The following is a 19,309-nucleotide window of genomic DNA, read 5'->3' on the forward strand; positions in this document are numbered from 1 at the left end:
TCTGGTGAATTTAGTGAGTGTTAACTGGATGGGCCTCTACTAAGTGCAGATTGTCATACTGAATTGAAGTTAGGAAGGCTACAGGACAAAAAAGCTTTAAGCAGTATCTATATATGAAATACGTTCTATTTTTTTTCTCTTTTTTTAAGTGGATTTCCATTATCTTTTGTGTTGAAGGACTGGGAACGCTTTGAAGGAACTCAGTACTGTTAATTGTTACATCGTGTCGTGCAGCTAATGTTAGATTTTTGAATCCCTTAGGTGACAGGGGTCTGGGCATCAGTATCATTGGAATGGGAGTTGGTGCTGATCAGGGACTGGAAAAACTAGGTATTTTTGTAAAAACAATAACAGATGGTGGAGCTGCTCAGAGGGATGGACGGTGAGTTTTTTGTTGAATTCATTATGCTTTTTACAAATTTCCAACTGAGCCCAGTTGCTTTCATTAGATATGCTGAATACTGTGAATGAAAATACAAAATCTGAATGCAGCTGAGTGAATATTACATTCCTGCTTTATGTTAAATTTTTAAAAATGAGTTGTTTATTATAGGACATTTTTGCTAAGTAAGTGTAGATCTGCTGACAGCACATAGGAGAAACATTCAAAATGAGCCCATGCGTAGAAGTACCACAAAATCATGTTGACACCCCAGAACACCAATCACTGTGTAAATTGTATAAAAAATATCAAGTCAAATGCTGTGTAAATTTTAATTGGTGATTTGCATAGTAGCAGAGGAGACTGTTTTTAAGCAATGAATTTCAATGGACTCAGAATTCATCATTATAAATACTAGTGAGTTTTAAGTGATGTTTGTCATGTCAAAAATACTTCAAGCCAAAATACTATTGTTTAACTGATAGCTAAGTATTTTTTTATTTTGCAGCATTCAAGTAAATGATCAGATTGTTGAGGTTGATGGCATAAGTCTAGTGGGAGTTACTCAGTTCTTTGCAGCCACTGTACTAAAGAACACCAAAGGCACAGTGAGGTACGTATGTTTTCTGTGAAATAAGAGTTTCTTTTTGTCATTTTTCATTCATGGAGATGACAATACCATAGTATGAAAATTCTACAAAGATGTTGTGGAAGGCAGCAGTGTAGCAATTTTTTGTTTCTTAAGCATGTGTTAAGATTTTTTGCTGCAAGATAATTTGGTTTTTTTCCTGTAGGTTTCTGATTGGGAGAGAGAAGCCGGGGGCTGAGAGTGAAGTAGCCCGTCTCATTAGTGAGACCTTAGAGCAAGAGAGATGTCTGTACGAGCAGCACTATGTTCATGATGATACAGAGCAGGTAAAACATCGTACATGCTGTGCTAATGGAATAAATGGGGGGGTTTAATCAAACTGAAGCAAAAGGAGTGTAACACAGGAAACTTGTTAAAAACAGGAAAATACATACCTCATACATTATTGTCATCAAGGCACATGATGATCACTTTATCACTAATCCAAAATATACTTTTTAACTGTCAGCTGTATGTGATAGTTTTGTGCAAGTCTTTCTTAGCTCTCTTTTATGGAACTTTGATGAAGGTGTTTGCAGGTCATCTTTAACACTTACCATAGGTATATGAAATTAAAAAGGAGTAGTAACTAGTTGAGAAAAGTTTTGCGGCTGTTTGGATTCCTTGATTGCAGGCTTTGGTTATTGCTACTACCATAATGCAAAAGTATGTGTGTGTGTTACAGAATGTCATGGTTTTCTCATTTGGCAGGATGATGACTATGATGAGGAGGAGGAGGATACATATGAGTCACATTTACATGGAAAATCTGTAGAAGTTTTTGATCTTCCTGAAAATGAAGATATTGGTTTACTACTGGATATGGATTCAGCACAGTCTCTTCTTAAATTTAAAGAGGTGTTTTAGCAGTTTCTTAAATATTCTTTGTGATGCGCTGGGGAACATCTGAACCTACTTCATGTTCCCTCTCATTTTGGGTTTGTTTTTTCCCAGCATCACCAATAAATATCTGTGGTAAATGTCCATTGAAATGTAGGTCTTCTATAATTTTTTATATCCAGTTTCCCTATGCATATTTATATTAAATGGTCTTTTGATTTAAATTAAATTTTAAAAGGCCTTGGAAACAGGCCATAGAACCCAGCCCCAACTCTGTCCTTGTTATGTCTGAGTACTGCATTAGAAAGATAGGATGCTTCTCTTAGTTCTTCTGTGGCCCACTGGCCTTTGTGTGTTTGCTGCCCAGTAGAATGGCTTTAGCTGCAGAGAGCATGGTGGGGGGTAGGGGATGGGACATGCAAATACACCTGTTTTGAATGGTCTTGAGTGGTGTTGTGAGATGTTCTCCAGGAAGACAAGAAATACATACCTAATTTCTTGGTTTCGTCCCTGCAGTCTTCTGAGAAATCTGTGTACATAAAAGCACTTGATTCTGTAGATAGGCATATTTTTGGCTTGGAGGGTATTTTTGTGGTGTGTTGTTTGGAAGGAATAGATTTGTAAACCCAATAGGGCATTCCAGACTATGAATCACAACATAATTGGAAATAGTCAGGTTCTCTTTTCCCAGGGTTTGTATAAAGGAGCATATTTGTTTTATTCAGGACTGTGGGATTTAGTCAGGGACTTAAATGGTACATACAGTCTTTATCATTTAGGGGTCCAGGCTTCTCTGGTAGATTTAAGTGCCTGTAATTTTCACTCTGGGAGGAGAAAAATATTCTGCAAAGAAACTGTTTTGTCAGATGCTATTTGTTGCTACATCAACTTATTTTGTGAAGGATTGGTATTTTGCAGATCTCCTAAGTTTGTTCTCTTGATAACATTGACGATGTCATTGAGGAAGTAGAAATTGCAGGCTGCTGATCTCTAGAGAACATTTACAGTTTTTCTAGGTTTGGAAGCATAGCAGCAGGCTAAAGCTTCTTAAGTGGTATATTTACTGGGGATACAGTTATATTCTCGTGTGGAATCATTACTGTGCTGTTACTAACATAATCTAAATGAACAGTCATGAATTCACCAGTTTTAATTTGTGTTTGGTGCACTGTGCCTTGACCAAAAAAAAAAATCCCCCCAGATTACAGATGGAAAGTGAGATAAAAGGAACAATTAATACTTGCTAAAAAAATCTTTACATTTGGCTTAAGTGTAGTCTTTTTGATTTCTAATAATCCTACGAAGATTTGTGGTGTAAAAATACATGGCTTAATCTTAAAACAAAGCCAGCACATTTATTTTCAAGTGCTGATTGTAAAAATATTTAGTACTGTTAAGGTTTTTATTTTATTCTGTGTACCAGTTTTCTTCATAAGTGCATTGCTGCCTTTTCATTCCCCTGGCACATTGAAATGTTGATGTAATCTTCTCCATTTTCTTTATGTATAGACAATAATGGGAGATTTTTAACTACAGGTGGTTATGTACTGTGAAACTTTTTTGAGGTTTGAGTAATTTTGAAATTTTTTTTTTAATTAAAATGCCTGATTACTTCTCCTGTAACTGATGAATAATTACATTGACTTTATGCCACTCTAACAGTGGTTTGAGGAAAAAGGGAATCATGGGCAAATACTTAAAACTAGGATTTTCAAATGTAATTCTGTGTGTGCTCATACAATTTTTTTCATCTGTTCCAGCTACAGTTAAAACATGCAGTAACAATAGCTGAAGTGAATCAACTGAAGGAGAAAGTAAGTTTTCAACAAATATTGTTATTGGTAGGGGTTTTTGTTGGGTGGTTTGTTTTGGGGAAATTTTTTTTTGTTTGTATGGCCGCTCATTTTACCAGGAGTAGGCTGAATGCAGAAAGCAGCAATCCGTTTATGCCTCAGGCACGATCTACTCTATGTTATGCTAGACAGACATTTGTAAGCAGAAGAGCTATGCTCAAATTAAAAAGAGAAGGAAAAAAAAACCAACCAAACAAAAAACCCCCAAAAGTCACATAAAACAACAAAAAAAATCCCATCCCCCAAGTCTCCACTTTAAAAGGAATGCTTCAGTATTACTGCTTAGAGCAACTGAACATAGTGGAGGACTGTATTAAACAGCTTGTAAACAAATACGAGAACATTATCAGTGGATAGAACTTGTCTTATTTGAGAATAGATTTGGCCAGACAATGGACTGTGGCTGTCTTTCTGTTACCAGAAAGTTTTTTCTGTTACCCTGTTTCCCCTCTTTCCCTCCACAAATTCCTGATCTGGTCTGGGCAAAGAGTTTTTTCCAGCTTTTTTTTTTTTTTGATGAAGATTGGTTCAATGCCTCTGCTTATTCTGAGAAAGGGATTCTTGTTCTTTTTTGCTGCTTTTTCCACTGATGCAGATTTGTACATGGCCTTTTTCTGAAAATACTGTGAGCGAGCAGCTTTTATGCTGTTGCTTTTCTGTGTTACCTTGCTCAGAAATGCATATCCTAGGACAGGCTGCAATACGTTGCTGGGAACAGGTAGCAGGTGAGGAGGGCATAGTGCTTCAGTTTGCAATAATTTTCAGTGGCAGTATCCGTTGGGGTATTTCATGCACTCTGCAGTTGTTGAGAACTCCGAGAGTAGAAAGGCAAAGCAGATGAAGCTACTTGAGACAGTTCCCTTTTTGTTTTCTGATAGTGCTCCTCCTCTTTGTAGTATTCTTGACATTTGGCCCACCTGAATTTCAAAAAAGCTATTAAAAATGTTGGTATTAGTACACCTTACAACCCCATTTTTAATTCAAGAAATTCTTGGTCCTTTCAACATCCTTGTTCCATTGGCAGGTGTTCTTAACTGGCTTCAAAAGCAGTGATTTCCTCAGTGTAAATGGTGTCCCCAGAGAAGAAGGCCTGGACAAACTAAGCTTGCCTGTTCACTCCTCCAAGGCCTCGAGAGCTTTCCATGTTAACATTGCTGTGTATAATGTAGCTGCTGTCAAGCTGAAGAGGTGGCATCCCTTTCCTTTACTGAGGGAATATTTGGTGGTTTTGTACATTAGCTCAAGAGAAGGAAACCCTGCACATGCTGTCATTTATTAGGAAGACCAATGTCATGTAAAGTTACCAGGGAAGATCAACTGGTCATGTTATCTTCATTCAAAAAGCTATTGGTAGCAAAGTCGTAGGACAAGGAAGTTATCTTATACAGGTTAAGACTCTTTATCTCCATTTGCCTTTGAAGGTATTCATAATAGGCCTCTCCAGGGATGTTAGGATATGCTGAGATCTTAAACAATATGAGGTGGTAATAAAGATCTTGATCATTTTATCTCTCTAGAAAGACTCAATACCAATGAGGAAGCAGTAAAAGACTCTTGGGTTTCAGGGTTTTAGTTCTAAACTTGCTTGATTAGCAAGGGTTGGAAGAGTTGATATGATTACTTTTAAAGTGTCCTGTTTTAATACTACTGATAAGTATGTAATTATTATCAGCTATTCTCTACTTAAATATGTATCAAGAACTAATTTTTATTTCATCTTTTAGTTTAGATTAATTCCTTAAGTATTAATTTTTTTCAGTTAAAAATTGTCGAAGCAGAAAAAAATGAGTGGAAATTTAATCGAGCCCAACTACAGCAAAACTTGGATGAAAGCAAAGAGAAAATTAAAAAGTTAGAGACCTACTGGTTAGAGGCACAAAATTTATGCAAAACAGTAAACGAGCGTCTTAAAGAGACTCAAGAACAATGTGATGCCCTTGAAAAGAAATACAACAAGGCCAAGAAATTGCTTAAAGATTACCAACAAAAGTAAGTATCCCAAAATATCAGCTCTCTATTTATTGCTTTTATGTTTTGTACGTCTTGGGGAAAGCTGTCAACAACACGTAGGGTAGAATAGGATTTGCTTAACACACTTTCTTTTCATTTATTAGAGTTTAGGGAAGCAGTGGGCTATAAATGCTGAATTCGTCCTTACCTTACATCACCAGCTCCTGGAAAGGTTTGCCAGAAGTCTTCCTGCTGCTTTTGATTCATAGCTAAGGAAAAATCATTTAATATTTCAATAACAACTTCTTAAAAACAACTTAGTTTAAAAGCTGTAATGCATCTATACTTTTTGGAAGGACTACTTGAAATTTGACATGAGATGCTTTTTGCTCTTTGTGAAAAACCCTCAGCTTTGACTGACTTCAGTGTTCCAGATAGAGTAGGCATCAAAGGATATTTAATAACAGTGAGATACATGCGATTTAGTCTGAGTTAGGAGTTATATCTTGGAGGAGGAGTAAAAGGAATTCTGAGAAAAATTGAAAGTTTGGGGATATGTATCTAGCTGCTAAAATGGCAGCATGAAAACAGTATCTTCAATCTGTTAAAGGGTTTGTAGTAGAAGTAATATTGTTAATTAGATACACCTATGTAGGACTCCAGTGCTGTTGTTATGTGGTAGTGTCTAACTGTTCTATGTTCTTTCCTCTTAGCTAAACAAGAGGTAATTGCAAAATATTTGTAGTTGTGTCCCAATAATACAGAGCACAACCGTTGCTTTTGATAGTTGCTGTAAGCATATAATACTCTTGTTACCAGTTTCTCTGCTTGCTACTTACTTTTAAAGGCAATTTATTAATGATCTTTTGCTCTTTAGTCCATGTCCAGAAATGTTACTTTTCACAGTACATTTTTGTGCTGTTTGGTGAGCTTTTTAAAGGTCTCCTTTCCCCTCTCCTCCCAAGCTTATCCGCATGGAAGTTCAAAAGTACGTGAAGATGACTGCTAACGTGCTAGTTTCCATTCCCTCACTGTTTAGCAAATTCCCATTACTCATTTGATTGTCCCTGAAGCTTTTGCATCTGTTGTAGATGTTTTATGCTTATTTTCTGGTTTTGTATGTTATTCCATATGGTGCAGGCAAAAGCAGCTTTTGTTTCCTTCTTGTAGTCATTGTTTCTTTTTTGTAAAACTCAGCCATTGCAATTGCTGTAGGATGAACCAAGTAGAAACTTGAAATGCAATTTATTTTCCTACAAAGAATTTTGCCATAGCTTTTGGAAGGAAAATACACTGTGTGTGCATGTATCTTTGTGGAAGAAAGTAAGATGTAATGATTGGAACCATGCATGTATTTCAGGCTTAAATGTGTGTGCAACCTGCCACTTTTAAAATGAGAGATGGTTGTAATTTTGCAGAAAAAGCATTGCCACACATCCTTTTTCTGCCCAGAGTAAATTACAGTCATCTATATTTTCTTTTGAAGACGGTAGAAGCATACAAATACATACATCATTTTATGACATTATAAGATTAATGAATCAGTTGTACCTTACAGGCTGATTTTTGTCACTATTCACTAATGGAATGCTTTTTAATAAATGCAATTGTGCATATTTCTATTTAACATTTTTCTACATTTCTGTATATTACTGTTTCATAGACGTGTATTTATTTCTTTCACCAGAGAAATAGAATTTATGAAGAAAGAAGAAGATCATTCAAAGCTACTTGAAGAGAGAGACCAGAAATATGCAGAACAACTGAAAATCTATCAGGAAAAAGTAAAGCAGTATTATATTTTGAAATAAACTTCTGCATTCTTGGAGAGTTGTATCTGACCTGAATTTTAATTCTTGCAGATTTCAGAGCTTGAAAATAAATTAAAAGCATATGAGAAAATGCCTTACGTGTTTGAAGGTGGCAGTTTATTGGAAGATGGCTGTCAAAGTCCAGGCCAATCTAATGAACAGTCAAAGATAAAAGAAGACAATGAAAAAGAAACCAAATCAATAAAAGAAAGAATAAATTCTTTAGATATGCTAGTTTCTGGTAAGTTGTAGTATTTTTTTATTTGCACTTAAGGAAAATTAGGAGGAGTTATACGTGTAGAGGTTCTTTTGTTCTTAAGAGAAGTGTTGTCTGTTTCATACTGACTGAGTAAATGTTCTACCTGAGTCAATTTTCAGTACTGTTGTAATGTATTTCTTAAATGTTGTGGGAAAGAAGAGATAGATGGAGAGACAACTATTTTAACTGTTCTTCAGATTCTCTGTTAGTGAAACTAATAGTGGGACTAAAACACTGAGATATGTCAGCTAAAATCCCATTGATTTCAAGCTATAATTTACAGCAAACTTGCTATGACTTTTTTGTCTTGTAATTTTATGTCTAGAATATTGTGAAATATCAGATGGAGGTTCAAATGAGAATTACATTTTTAAAATATGTAGTAAATTCTTACTTTGTAAAGAGTTTCCATCCTAAAGAATGAAGCTAGGAAAGCACATTCAGGGTACAAATTTTCATCTATTTCAGAACAGAATTCAAGTTTCAAGCCTTAAGACAATTATATTCTGTTGGATTTTATTATTTTTTAAATAAAGAAGTTGGGTAAAAGTATATTTCAAATTAAATAGAAATTGCTAGTGCAATGTGTAAAATAGTGTAGTATAATATAAAAAGTATTTTCGTATAGTAGTGGTTAGCAGGTAGAATAAGTCTGACTTAAATTCTGAATATTTTTCTGGACAGTGGGTTGGTGAACTTGCCTACCAGTTTTTGCTGGGGTTTGTGTTTACTTTTTTAACAGGTGTGTATTTGTTGCAGATTTTGATGCTTTTGTTGGGGATACTCCCAGATTAGACACCAGTGCCCACAAAGCAAAAGCTCAGCTTGCTTTGAAAGTAAAACGCCAGCCACCTTCTCGATCAAAGCTGAAAGAATCTCTTGGGGGTGGACAACAGACTGCAAATCTACAGGTACTGACACTGGTAGATAGTGACGCGCTCCTGAATGTGTGTTGAGTTTTATCTGTATTTGCAATTGTAAGTGTTCATGCTTCATTCAGCCTCTGCCAAAGCACTGTATTTTTATGCTGCATCAAGTGAAAAAACCTTTTTGGGTTCATATCATGTATGTGAACTCTGGCATGGTTTTTGTGGCACAGTTAACTTGAAGTTAGCAAAGAACTATGCAAGCTTCTTCTGTGCTACTTCTGCTTCCTGAAAGATTTGTGATACAGTGATATTATGAAATATACTAATTTGTCTTGTTATTTCTTCATCTGGAACAAGTTAGTTACCAAATTTCTTCAAAAACTAAACAGTTCTGAAGTGCTTCATTATTCCCTAAGTCATCATTTAAGTTCACAAGAAGTATACCAGTGAAATGTTCTCATGTTTCTGGAAAACAGTTTAAGAATTGAGGTATAGATAGTCAATATATGAGAGAGCCTGTCATAGAATGAGAACACTGAACTAATTCAGGTAGACTGAAAAGTGGCTGCATTGAATTGGAATGGCCAAAGTGTACCAGAACATTTCTGATTTGGCTAGAGAAATATTATTTGGGATATGCGGAAAGATAGAGGTAGATAACAGCCTTTAAAATCAACTTCATGTGATTTAGATTGTATCCACAAGTGTGTCAGTTCAAAAAATTTCTTGTACTGATGGAATTTGCTTAGCACATATTTCTGCCCTAGTAAAAGAACAGACAATAAATGAGTATATATCATGTTTATCATAAAATCACTTTCAAATTTGTTGAAGGATGAGGATTCAGAAGATAGTGTTCTCAACAGAGAATCTTCCGCCATGTACCTGACTAAGACCTTAGAAACAAGTGACAAATTACCTCTCCCACGCCTGGATGACCCAGATCAAAAGAGTGAAAAGTCTGAGAAAAGAGAAAGCACAGAAAGTCCTCTAGAGTCAAGTCCTTCTGCTTCCACGCACTCTTCTCCAGTACACAAACCAAACAACGAAAATAGCACACCCACCACTTGTTCACCTCCTCCTGAAGAGATGACTCCAAATTCTCCTCCAGGGTATCTCAAGAATGTTAAGCAAAGAGAAGCAAAAGGGAAAGGGAAAGAAGCCAAGGGTAAGACTCAAGGATTTACTATTATTTTAATTCTTTGAGATTGAAGTTTTACAAATTTTAGATGTAATCAGTAAAGGTCCTGATGCATTTTTGCGAAACACTAACCTTGTAAGTGGCAATGTATTGAAGTGTAAGCTTGACGGATTTCATGGTTTCCAGAAAAATTCATTGTTGGCTTTGTGGTTCCAGACATTATCCAAGTGTTTAAACAAGATACAGATTCTGAGTATTGTGGAAATTACTGCCTTCTTCATCATGCCCTCTTAAGATATTTGTCACTAGAAGAAGGTTAAAGGTATTATCATCAGCCTAGTCCCTATTAATCATTATTTGGTAGGAATAGTTGGCATTTTTCTTATGAATAATTGAAAAAGGGATCTAATAGAATCTTTCAAATGTTTGATATTTTCTATAATCAGCTAGTACAAATGTATAAAGGCAGATGACTTGCTGTCTTTGCTATACAGCTTATACAAAACCATTCTTTTAATACCCTGAAACAGGATTTGTTTTATACTCTCCTTATTTTGTATTTTTCTATAAAGTCTCAAACAAAAATAGTCTTAAACCCCACTTATTAAGATATGTACCAAATACATACATGATTTTGCTTTCTTTTCTACAGTTTTTTTGTGATTGGAGAAGCAGTGCCAACTTTTTTTTTTTCTAAATTGGCCCCTGGAATTGCTAATTAATGCAGTACACCAAAGATGAGGATTAGTATTGAAAGCTTGCTCTTTGTGAGCAAAATGACACTAAATGCTGTTTCTGCTAGATTGTTGCTTTCTAACTCTATTTAAATGTCTACCTTTTATTTTATTGAATTAATCCTTTCTATTACCTTCTCACCCATTCATGTATCAGTCTGTATTTTAACCTACTGTGCTGTGTTTAAGAAAGTACCTCTTCTTAAAATTCTACTCTAGAAATGGAGATGGAAACAAATGTCAGTATTAAAAGTAATTCTTCTGGTTTTGTATTCAAGTTGACAGGAAAGATAACCAAGTTATCTGTAGTTATAATTTATTGGATGTTATATATTTAGAAAGAGTGGTTAACTAGCTAAAGTTCTAATGTTGATCAGAAAATAGTGATTAGATATGCAAAAAAAAAAAGGGAAAACTCTTGACTGTCCTGACTCTCGGGTATGTGAGCCTTGAGATAATCCTTCCTGACATATATGATGGTTATTTGCTGGTGGAGTGATGGGGAGTTGACCTCAGTTTTGTGTACTAAACAGGATTTTGGGTTTTTATGGTCCTTGAAGGAGTCTGTACATATCATGTCAGTAGTTGTTTCAAAGGTAGAGCTTAAAATCTACTTTGTCTCCCAAAAAGCAAACTGTATCTCTTCACAGGTAGCTTAGTTAGGAAGCACCTGATTTGCAATACAAAATGTATTTCAGTTATTTTTAAAAAATCTAGTAGCCTCAGAATTTAAAAGTAAGTACATTTAGGACTTGGAGTAGTGTGTCACAGTCCACTGAGAAGAGGTTGTGTGGTGCTTGTCACTTAATTTTGCATAATAATTGAAAAGTTCGTATTGAACGTGCTTCCTTTGGCAAAAAATTGGGTCCTGAGAGGTTGTATTCCAGTTTTGAAAATAAGAGTCTTGGAGGAGATTCAGAGTCCCAGTTGTTTCTTTAGAATAGTCACAGTTTGTATGCCATTTCCAATAAACCCAGCTTCTCAGGAGCTGTCTGCTCTCGAGGTACTGACCATCGTGTAGGTTAGGCGCACCTTCTGGAGCTGGCAGCTTGCATATGTAGCCCACGTTTGCAGCAGCTAGCCTGGACTAGCTACTGAACCAAAAATACTACTAAAGGAGCATCTATAAAACTTCAAGAGTAATAAATATTAAATGCTATATTTGCTCAACTGTTGCTTAAAAAATTAACTTATTCCATGCATCTTATACTGGTTATGTAGTTGTGTATTTTGAAGTTGACATTTTGCGAAAGAAAGAGGTACTTTTTTCTAAACCTATCATAAACTAACTTTTGTTTGTAATTAATTAGACCAAAATACTGTGGTAAACTTTATCTTTCCCTGGACAGTATAGAATTACTGCTTATCAAAAGCAATATTTTTGAATAGTTGTCAGCAACTGTTGTGTTGCCATTTTTCAATGGCCTGGTACAGCCAGAGTGATGGGAAGGTGCCATAGAGAATAACTTAGGCTGATATGGCTGTAATATTTTCAGTTATTATGTGTGTGTGGGAATGTGAATTCTAACACTGCCACCCTGGTCTTAGTATCTGACTTACAAGCATCATCATTAGTAGTTAAAAATTGCAGGTCTTTTTAGAACAACATTTTTATTTTTCACCCCTCTATGAAAAACAGAAGAAAGGAAAAATGAAGACAAGACAGTAGAAACAAATGAAGGAATGCCATCAGGGAAGTCCAAAAGGAGATTTCCAGATTTTGGGTAAGATTTTACTTGTGTTCCTTTGGAAATAAGTGGTGTTCTGTGGTTTCTTAGAGAATATTATGTTCTCTAAATAAAACAATGTTGAGGAAATCCAGTAATGGACCGTCAATGGACAGAGTATTTATCATCTTGAATTTGTAATGTTGTGTTCGTGTTTCTACCACGTTTTGATTTTATTTATCTATGCTTTTTTCCCCCCTCAAAGAATTTCTTAGGGTTCTTCTGGTGGTTTTGTATGAATACACCACTTTGCTTAAATTGCAAATCCATGCATAACTTTATGTCAAAATCTTGTTGATGTCTAGACTCCAATGTTTTGTCCTGCTAGGGTTATAGTATAAAATAGGCACCTGTCATGCCTTAATTCCTTCTACAATAGAGGTGGCATTACATAGGGTTTGGCTATAGGTGCTACCTACTGAGCTGTTGCTTGGAGGCTGGCAGCAGTGATGAATGCATCTCTGAATTTCATTTAGAAGGTGAGATAGTCAACAGGGGTAAAACAGAAGTGCGAGCTTCATATTACCTGGAAATACAGTGTGGTACCTGAACTCTGGGGATTTAAGAGAAGAGTTGCTACATTTGCAGTAAATCTTGCTCCTTTGGAGACAGGGGTAAAGCTTGTTGAAGCCAGCTGACATTAAAGACTTAGACTGGTACTGCAAGAAATGCATCATAATGTGTAACATAAAAATCAACTTGTTTTGCACACTGATAATGCAGTTAGTGACTTTGCTCAAGTTGCTGTGCGTTGTGTAAGGAGCATTAATGTAGCAATAACACTGTGGTCTTCCTCTTGGTTGTATCCACTATATGCTAGGCTTCTTTAGGCATTTTCTGTATTTATTTTGGTTATCTGTGGCCTTTGAAAGGGTACTGTCACGGTTTTTAAATGGAATATGAATGCCAGAACTTTTTAAATTGTATGCATAATCTCCAAAATCATGCTTTGTATAATAATATGTGTGGCTTTTTGTAACTGTTGAAGTCAATATAAAAACCAACTCGCTGCTTTACAAAAATATTGCACTGGGTAAATGTAATGCTTTATGAAATTTCTGTTTTTTCACTTCAGGGGATTGCGAAAATCTGGGGGCAAGGGTAAGAAGCAAGAAAAAGAAAATCTAAGAGGTTCTCTGGATAGCAGGTAGTTCTTTTGTTAGTGTAATAAATACATGCTGCATTCCTAAAATTTGTAACCCAAGAATTTCTTTAAAACTGTCATTAATGTTTGTTCTTAAAGTACATTCTTGTGGCAAAATTCTGTGAAGATTTAATGATGCAGAGATGAGATTCCATCTCACGAGAGTGTAGAGGAGGTGACATTAAAACTGTCTTTTGCTTAGGAAGATGAATGTTGAGTAAATTAAGTTAGCAATTACTTGAAGTTATTAAATTGTGTGAAATACTGCAAAAGTTCTTAAATTTGTGTTGTTAAATAACTCATTATTTTGCATGGATATTCAAAGGTAAGTATCAGTTTTCATTTCAAGTGTCAGTTGTGCTGTGAAACTAGTAAAAATAAGTGGCGTGTTTTGAGTTTGTTCTTGTTTTTAAAGGGATGGTTGTGTATTTGAGGGGTGGGGTGAGGTTTTTTGCTACTGTTGTTTAAACAGGATTTAATCTGTTTATCTCAGAGGTTCCCGAGAACTTTTGGATGACTCTGGCAACAATCTATCTGCATCAGATTCAGATTCCCCTGTTCCTACTTGCATGCCTTTCTCTTGGTTTGGAGACAGCCACAAGGAGCCTCAGGTTTCTAGCAGCAGTCTGCATGTTACTCAGAGTGGGCAGGATGGTTGTGAGCATGGTCAAGAGAAGAACAGAACCAAGGTAAAGATGACTAATTTGTGCTTTGAGTATTTAAGTGTTGCATCTTGATAAAGTAAAAACACCAGTGGTTAGTATGTGGAAGCCTAGTGATTTAGTCCTTGACCACATCACCTCTTACAAACTTTGCTGCAGAAGTTTGAGATATTACAGGTTTACATGCAGGAATTGCATGTGTGTGTTCCTGTTCACTCCTCTTCAGTTGAAGCATCAGTAGAGGCTACTCAGGTGAAGTAGCATCTAAGGAAAAATCGCAGAGCATGTTTTTTTTCTGGTTGATAATGCTAAAACTAATTCTAGTTTCAGGAAAGCATAGTTTTAAAAGTCAGATCTGTTTCCCAGACTAGTTTGTGGAGGAAGTGTACATAAATAGAGGTCAACTGTCCAAACAGTTGGCCAGCCAGTTCTTACCATACTGGAATGTAGGGTTGGAGTACCAGACAGGTGGAGGCAGGTAACATCCTAGTTCTCATTTACAAATACAGTATTAAAAGCCAAGAAACACATCTATAGAACACTTCCTTCCAGGCTTCTGAGTAACTACTGATCTAATAATTTAAAGCCTTTTAACCAGATCTTGAGACTGAGGCTACACAGTTCAGTCTATAACCATAGTTACAATCTTTACGGTTTAAACTATTTGAAAGAAACAGCTTTAGAAACTAAAACGTTTAATGTGTGTGCTCTCTGAGTATTTGGTAAAAGCTTTTTCAATGTAAGACTGTTCCTAGCAATTTTACTACGTTTTTACAATTTCATTCTCATTTTCTTTGGATTTTGTCAAATTGAAAATTAGAGTTACTTGAGTAAGGTCATAGCTGGGTTTATTCTTGAGTTTCACACTGTTTCTTCACTTTGGGATGCCCTGTTTTGCTTTTCTTCTGTGTTGTTAGAGAGAAATGATTTGTATATCTGGAAGAGAAACTGGCCAGGTTGTAGTCCATTAACTCACTGATCTTTTGCAGAGATTGCAGACAACAAGTCTGCTTTCCATGTTTTCAGATGGTGATTGCACTGAAATGCTATTGTAATACCTTTTTTTTAAATACTTTGTTTCCCTAGTGTAAATCTACGGTCCCTGTGATAGTAAATTGTCTGCATATGTAGTTTTTAAAAATCACAGAAAGTTAGTTTTAGAACCGTACAATCCTTATTTTAACACAGGAACTTAATAAGAGTAGGAACTTTTTAATCTCTGAACTAGAACAGAGCTTTACAAAATACTGCCCAGTGTGCATCAGTCTAGTGTATTTACAGCTCCTGCATTGGTTGCTTCTGTTGAAGCATGCAGTGGTCAAAAGATGTTTCTGTAAATAACCCAAGGATTTGAAAGGTGTATGCATATACTTCAATACAATTTTTTTATTAAATAGTAGTGCATGGTTGGTCTCTTCATAGGTTGGCCTCTTAAGAGGCTGTAGTTGGTCTCTTAATAGGCTGTAGTAAAGCTATCAAGGTGTTTTCTGTGTAGATAAGCATTCAGTGCGTTTGTCTTTCAAAGTCATTGATTCAGAAGAACCCATTGGTCCCCTCTTCTTTGCTCCCTTCTATCTGATTTGAATAATTTTTGTGAGCATAGTAAAAGTCCCGCTGCTGCATTTCTGTTATAAGGACCCATAATGTTCCTAGGCAGCTGTTAATGTTTTCATATACCTACCATATACACCTACTTTTTGGCAATCAAAAAGTTACAGCTCTTACCAGATTGAATGCTCTCTTCCTTTGCACATTGTCCTGAAGTAATAGTCTTTTCTTCTTACTGGTCTATACTTACCCAAGTTGATTACCACTTCAGCCTTCCAGCTGGTTTCTTGCCTACTGGTTTGGGGTTTTTTTGTTTCCTTCTCATGGTCCAGTATGTAATTGCTGCTTGCTGCTCTTTTCCTTAGTGCCAGTTGCAAACCAGCAGCTGGAAGATTATGCAAGTCTCCAGCTCTATTCCTGCTTTGTAAAATGGTAGAAAGCTGATCCCATTGAAGAATAGATTCTCATACATTCATTAATCATAAAATCATAGTTTTCCTCTCCAAAGTCAGGCTGTTTTCACTTAGCAGTGTTTGGGGTCTTTTGTAAAGACAGTAATGTGACAGTGGCTGCTCCTTCAAATGAATGGCTAATTGTTGTTCATCTGAACTTAGAGTTGATAATTACATTTGCACAGTAACAAGGCTTTGGCTTGTTTTGCTATGAAATGACATTAAAACTGACGAAGAAATGTGCTTGACCACAGCAGTGAGTCTTGTTACTAAAACAATTTAAAAGCAAGGGACAAAGTCATCTTCCCAGAATTCAAGGAAAGAATACTCCTTTTTGTTGATATTAACTCAAAATTTATAAATAAAGCAATATATAATAAGTATAGCAATAGCATTCATTCATTTTATGTCTGTAGTATCCCATATGATCATGTGACAGCAGTTCTTAAACAGGAGGTGAAAGCAGAAACCCTAAAATAAGAACTTTGTCATGTAAAAAAATCTCTGTGGAACTGAGTCTTTTGCATTGTGTATAATTTCTATAGTTGTGTTTTAGCATTGACGATGTAAGGAATATAATTCTGTTCTTTATTACCTGGTTTCTGTTGCAAAATTCGCCTCTTAAAGTTACTGCATTTAGAAGGTTTTTGTTTTCTTAAAATGATTCTGAAGTTAGCTTTAAGTTTAAAGTTTGACGAAGTAGTGAGTCAAACTTTTGGATCCTTGTGAAAACGAGAAACACAGGAACTAAAATCCTGTGTGCTTGCAGACAGTTCTTAAATTAGTCACTTGACATAAATCTGTCCCATTTCCTGATACAATACACACACATACATACTGTTTATACTGATTGTTTTTCCAGAATACTATTTAGCTTCTGTAATCTGGTATGCAGTGTTTCATTTTCAATGCAAGGAAGAGCAGTGTGGTATAAACTATATTCTGTTACCTTAAATGATAGGAAGCTTACCTCTAAAACCTCTTCTATCCAAATTCTATGCTAGTCAAGAGTCAAAAATCTTCTTTGCAACTGGCTCTAAATGCTTAAAAGGAAGTTACTCCCATAAACTGAATAGGAGCAAGGGGGAGGAGAAAACATTACAACTGGTGCTCAGATGCTTAACTTTTGGCTATGTTTTTTCTAAGATTTTTGCTTGAATTTTATTGTCTTTCTCTTTTGTTTTGTTTGTCTGAATTGTTCTTGATTTTCTCTGTAAAGGTAGAAAGAGTGAACTGAGGGCAGCTAAAAGAAAAGCTCCTATATAGATTTTCAGTTTGGGTTGAAGTTAATTTGAGAATAGGTTGATACACAAAGTATTCTGTTGTTTCTGGTAATAATTTTTACATCTAAAAGACTGAAGAAGATCCTAAAATTTAATGTAATTAATAAAATCTACATGGTAAATAGAACACCATTTTTCAGTCAAGAAAGGTACTACACAGAGGCAGCAGGAAAACTCAGGTTGTGGTTTGGGGGTTTTCTGTTTGTTGAGTTGTAGTGGTGATGTCTTTTTTCTTGAGCTTTGGTGTAGTGTTTTTAAGGCTGAAAATGTGTATCAGTAATTTAGAGTATAAGGGAGTGCACTTAAAAAATCAAACAGAATCCAGAAAACTGAGAGTTCAGGTTAAATTGAAATCAGAACACAAATACAGAAGTGCTAAATGAAGCTAACTGCAAAAATGTAGTTCTCTTACAGAAGCGTATCTTACTGAAGAAAAATATCTTTAAGATCTGTTTAATTTAGGATCTCAGGTTGTTTATGCACATAGGGATGTGGTATGGCATCCTTACAAAGTGTAATTAGTTGATTAGAGACTTAGAGAACATTAGAGAAAATACTGATAAATAATTGCTTACTGTTTGTAGGCAGCAAAGAGTAGTGCTGAGAAAAAAATTTTAAAATGGCAAAAGTAGGAGGCATGTTTTTGGCAGAATTATTTTTCACTCACTAAAGAAAAATATTTTCAAGGTCACAATCTGAGTTGGAAATGAAGGGAATCAAATTAGAAAATGTTCTGGAAAAAACATATATTTATATTCTTTAGGAGGGTTTTTTACCAAACCTGCTGTGAAGTTTTCACATCAGGTTTTTTCAGTCTTCAGTTTGAGTCCGAGGCTGCTCAGGTACAACCTACATGAGGTTGTACAGGTACTGGCTGCTGGATAAGATTCAGCCTGGGTCCTGCTGCTTTTAGATGCTAAGCCAGGCATACAGATCCAAAAGCTTTCTTGAAACACAGACTAGGTGTAATAACTGAATGTAAACAGAAGTAATGTGAAGATTTTACATTCTTTCAATATGATAGTCATGTGAATAGTATATTAGTCATGTTTCTAACCTGAATTTTACTTTGTTACTTTTCTAAGAAAATTAATCTTCGACTAGATCACGTTGCTCAGAGCTATGTTCAAACTGAGACCCTGAATGTTTCCAGGGATGGGGTGTCCACCATCTCTCTGGGCAACCTGTGCCAGTGTTTTACCTCCCTAACTGAAGGTGTTAAATGAATTGCAATACAATACAGTATCTTAAATCAAAATTTAAAGGTTTGGGAGAGCTTGTCCTTGGGCAAGCTTTGTATTTTCCATGAATGAACTTACTTAAACTACTTGTTTTACTGTTGACTGCAGTGGTTTAACAGTGGGCAGCTGAGAAGTCTAAAGCTAATTCTCGTTTTCACAGCTGTGAAACTGTGGGGGTGCTTCTGTGCCATGGAAATCTTAATGACCATAAACAATTAGGACTGATTTTTATCTTGCCAACAGAACACCACCTTCTGAAACACGTTCATAGTGTTTGTGGAGATTTCAGTTCAATACAAATTCATCATGAATAAGTCCAAGAAATGCCTTTTAAATTGCTTCTCCCGTAGTGTGGTATGCCTGCTGAAAAAGTAACTGATGCATTTCCTTGTGTATTTTAACACCATTTCAGGTTATGACCGATTCTCTGCACAAGTTGCTCTTATTGGGGATATTGCTTTAATTTTGTTACTGTGTTTCTGAATTCAGAAGTTTAACAAAAACAAGTCAGATGCTTGATGCAGTTAGTACATTTCATGTGTGTTCTAAAGGTAACTGAGTCATACTATTTTTTTTAAACTAAAAATCAAAATTACTAGAATGTCACCTAATGACCTGCTTTTCCAAGAAGTGAGTTAATAAAACATTATTTCCACTTGTTTGCAGAGTAGAATTGTCATAGATGATACATACCATAGCAAGCCAAGTTGTGAACTTTCAGGGTTAGTGACAGAACCAAATCTGTCAGGTCGTTCACACACTTTAACCTTCTCTTCAAATGAGGT

General features: G+C 35.7%; 1 protein-coding gene across 6 annotated transcripts in view; it reads left to right on the forward strand.

Annotated features, from left to right (window-relative positions):
- Positions 1 to 19,309, forward strand: part of LOC125328874 (neurabin-1-like) — a 42,541-nt gene that overhangs the window by 14,678 nt on the left and 8,554 nt on the right. For 3 of the 6 annotated variants that reach the window (XM_048310058.1, XM_048310059.1, XM_048310057.1), the window contains exons 4-17: positions 262 to 382; positions 891 to 995; positions 1,177 to 1,297; positions 1,722 to 1,868; positions 3,611 to 3,664; positions 5,463 to 5,692; positions 7,341 to 7,437; positions 7,516 to 7,705; positions 8,483 to 8,634; positions 9,427 to 9,760; positions 12,107 to 12,191; positions 13,270 to 13,341; positions 13,832 to 14,027; positions 19,191 to 19,307. In XM_048310058.1, coding sequence (XP_048166015.1) covers positions 262 to 382; positions 891 to 995; positions 1,177 to 1,297; positions 1,722 to 1,868; positions 3,611 to 3,664; positions 5,463 to 5,692; positions 7,341 to 7,437; positions 7,516 to 7,705; positions 8,483 to 8,634; positions 9,427 to 9,760; positions 12,107 to 12,191; positions 13,270 to 13,341; positions 13,832 to 14,027; positions 19,191 to 19,307 — 2,021 coding nt within the window. Of the gene's footprint in view, positions 1 to 261; positions 383 to 890; positions 996 to 1,176; positions 1,298 to 1,721; positions 1,869 to 3,610; positions 3,665 to 5,462; positions 5,693 to 7,340; positions 7,438 to 7,515; positions 7,706 to 8,482; positions 8,635 to 9,426; positions 9,761 to 9,949; positions 10,069 to 12,106; positions 12,192 to 13,269; positions 13,342 to 13,831; positions 14,028 to 19,190; positions 19,308 to 19,309 lie in introns of those variants that run through there. The other 3 variants (XM_048310061.1, XM_048310060.1, XM_048310062.1) reach the window with 3 other exon arrangements.

The sequence above is a fragment of the Corvus hawaiiensis genome, chromosome 7 (genome assembly GCF_020740725.1).
Source record: "Corvus hawaiiensis isolate bCorHaw1 chromosome 7, bCorHaw1.pri.cur, whole genome shotgun sequence".
Classification (NCBI taxonomy): Eukaryota; Metazoa; Chordata; class Aves; order Passeriformes; family Corvidae; genus Corvus; species Corvus hawaiiensis.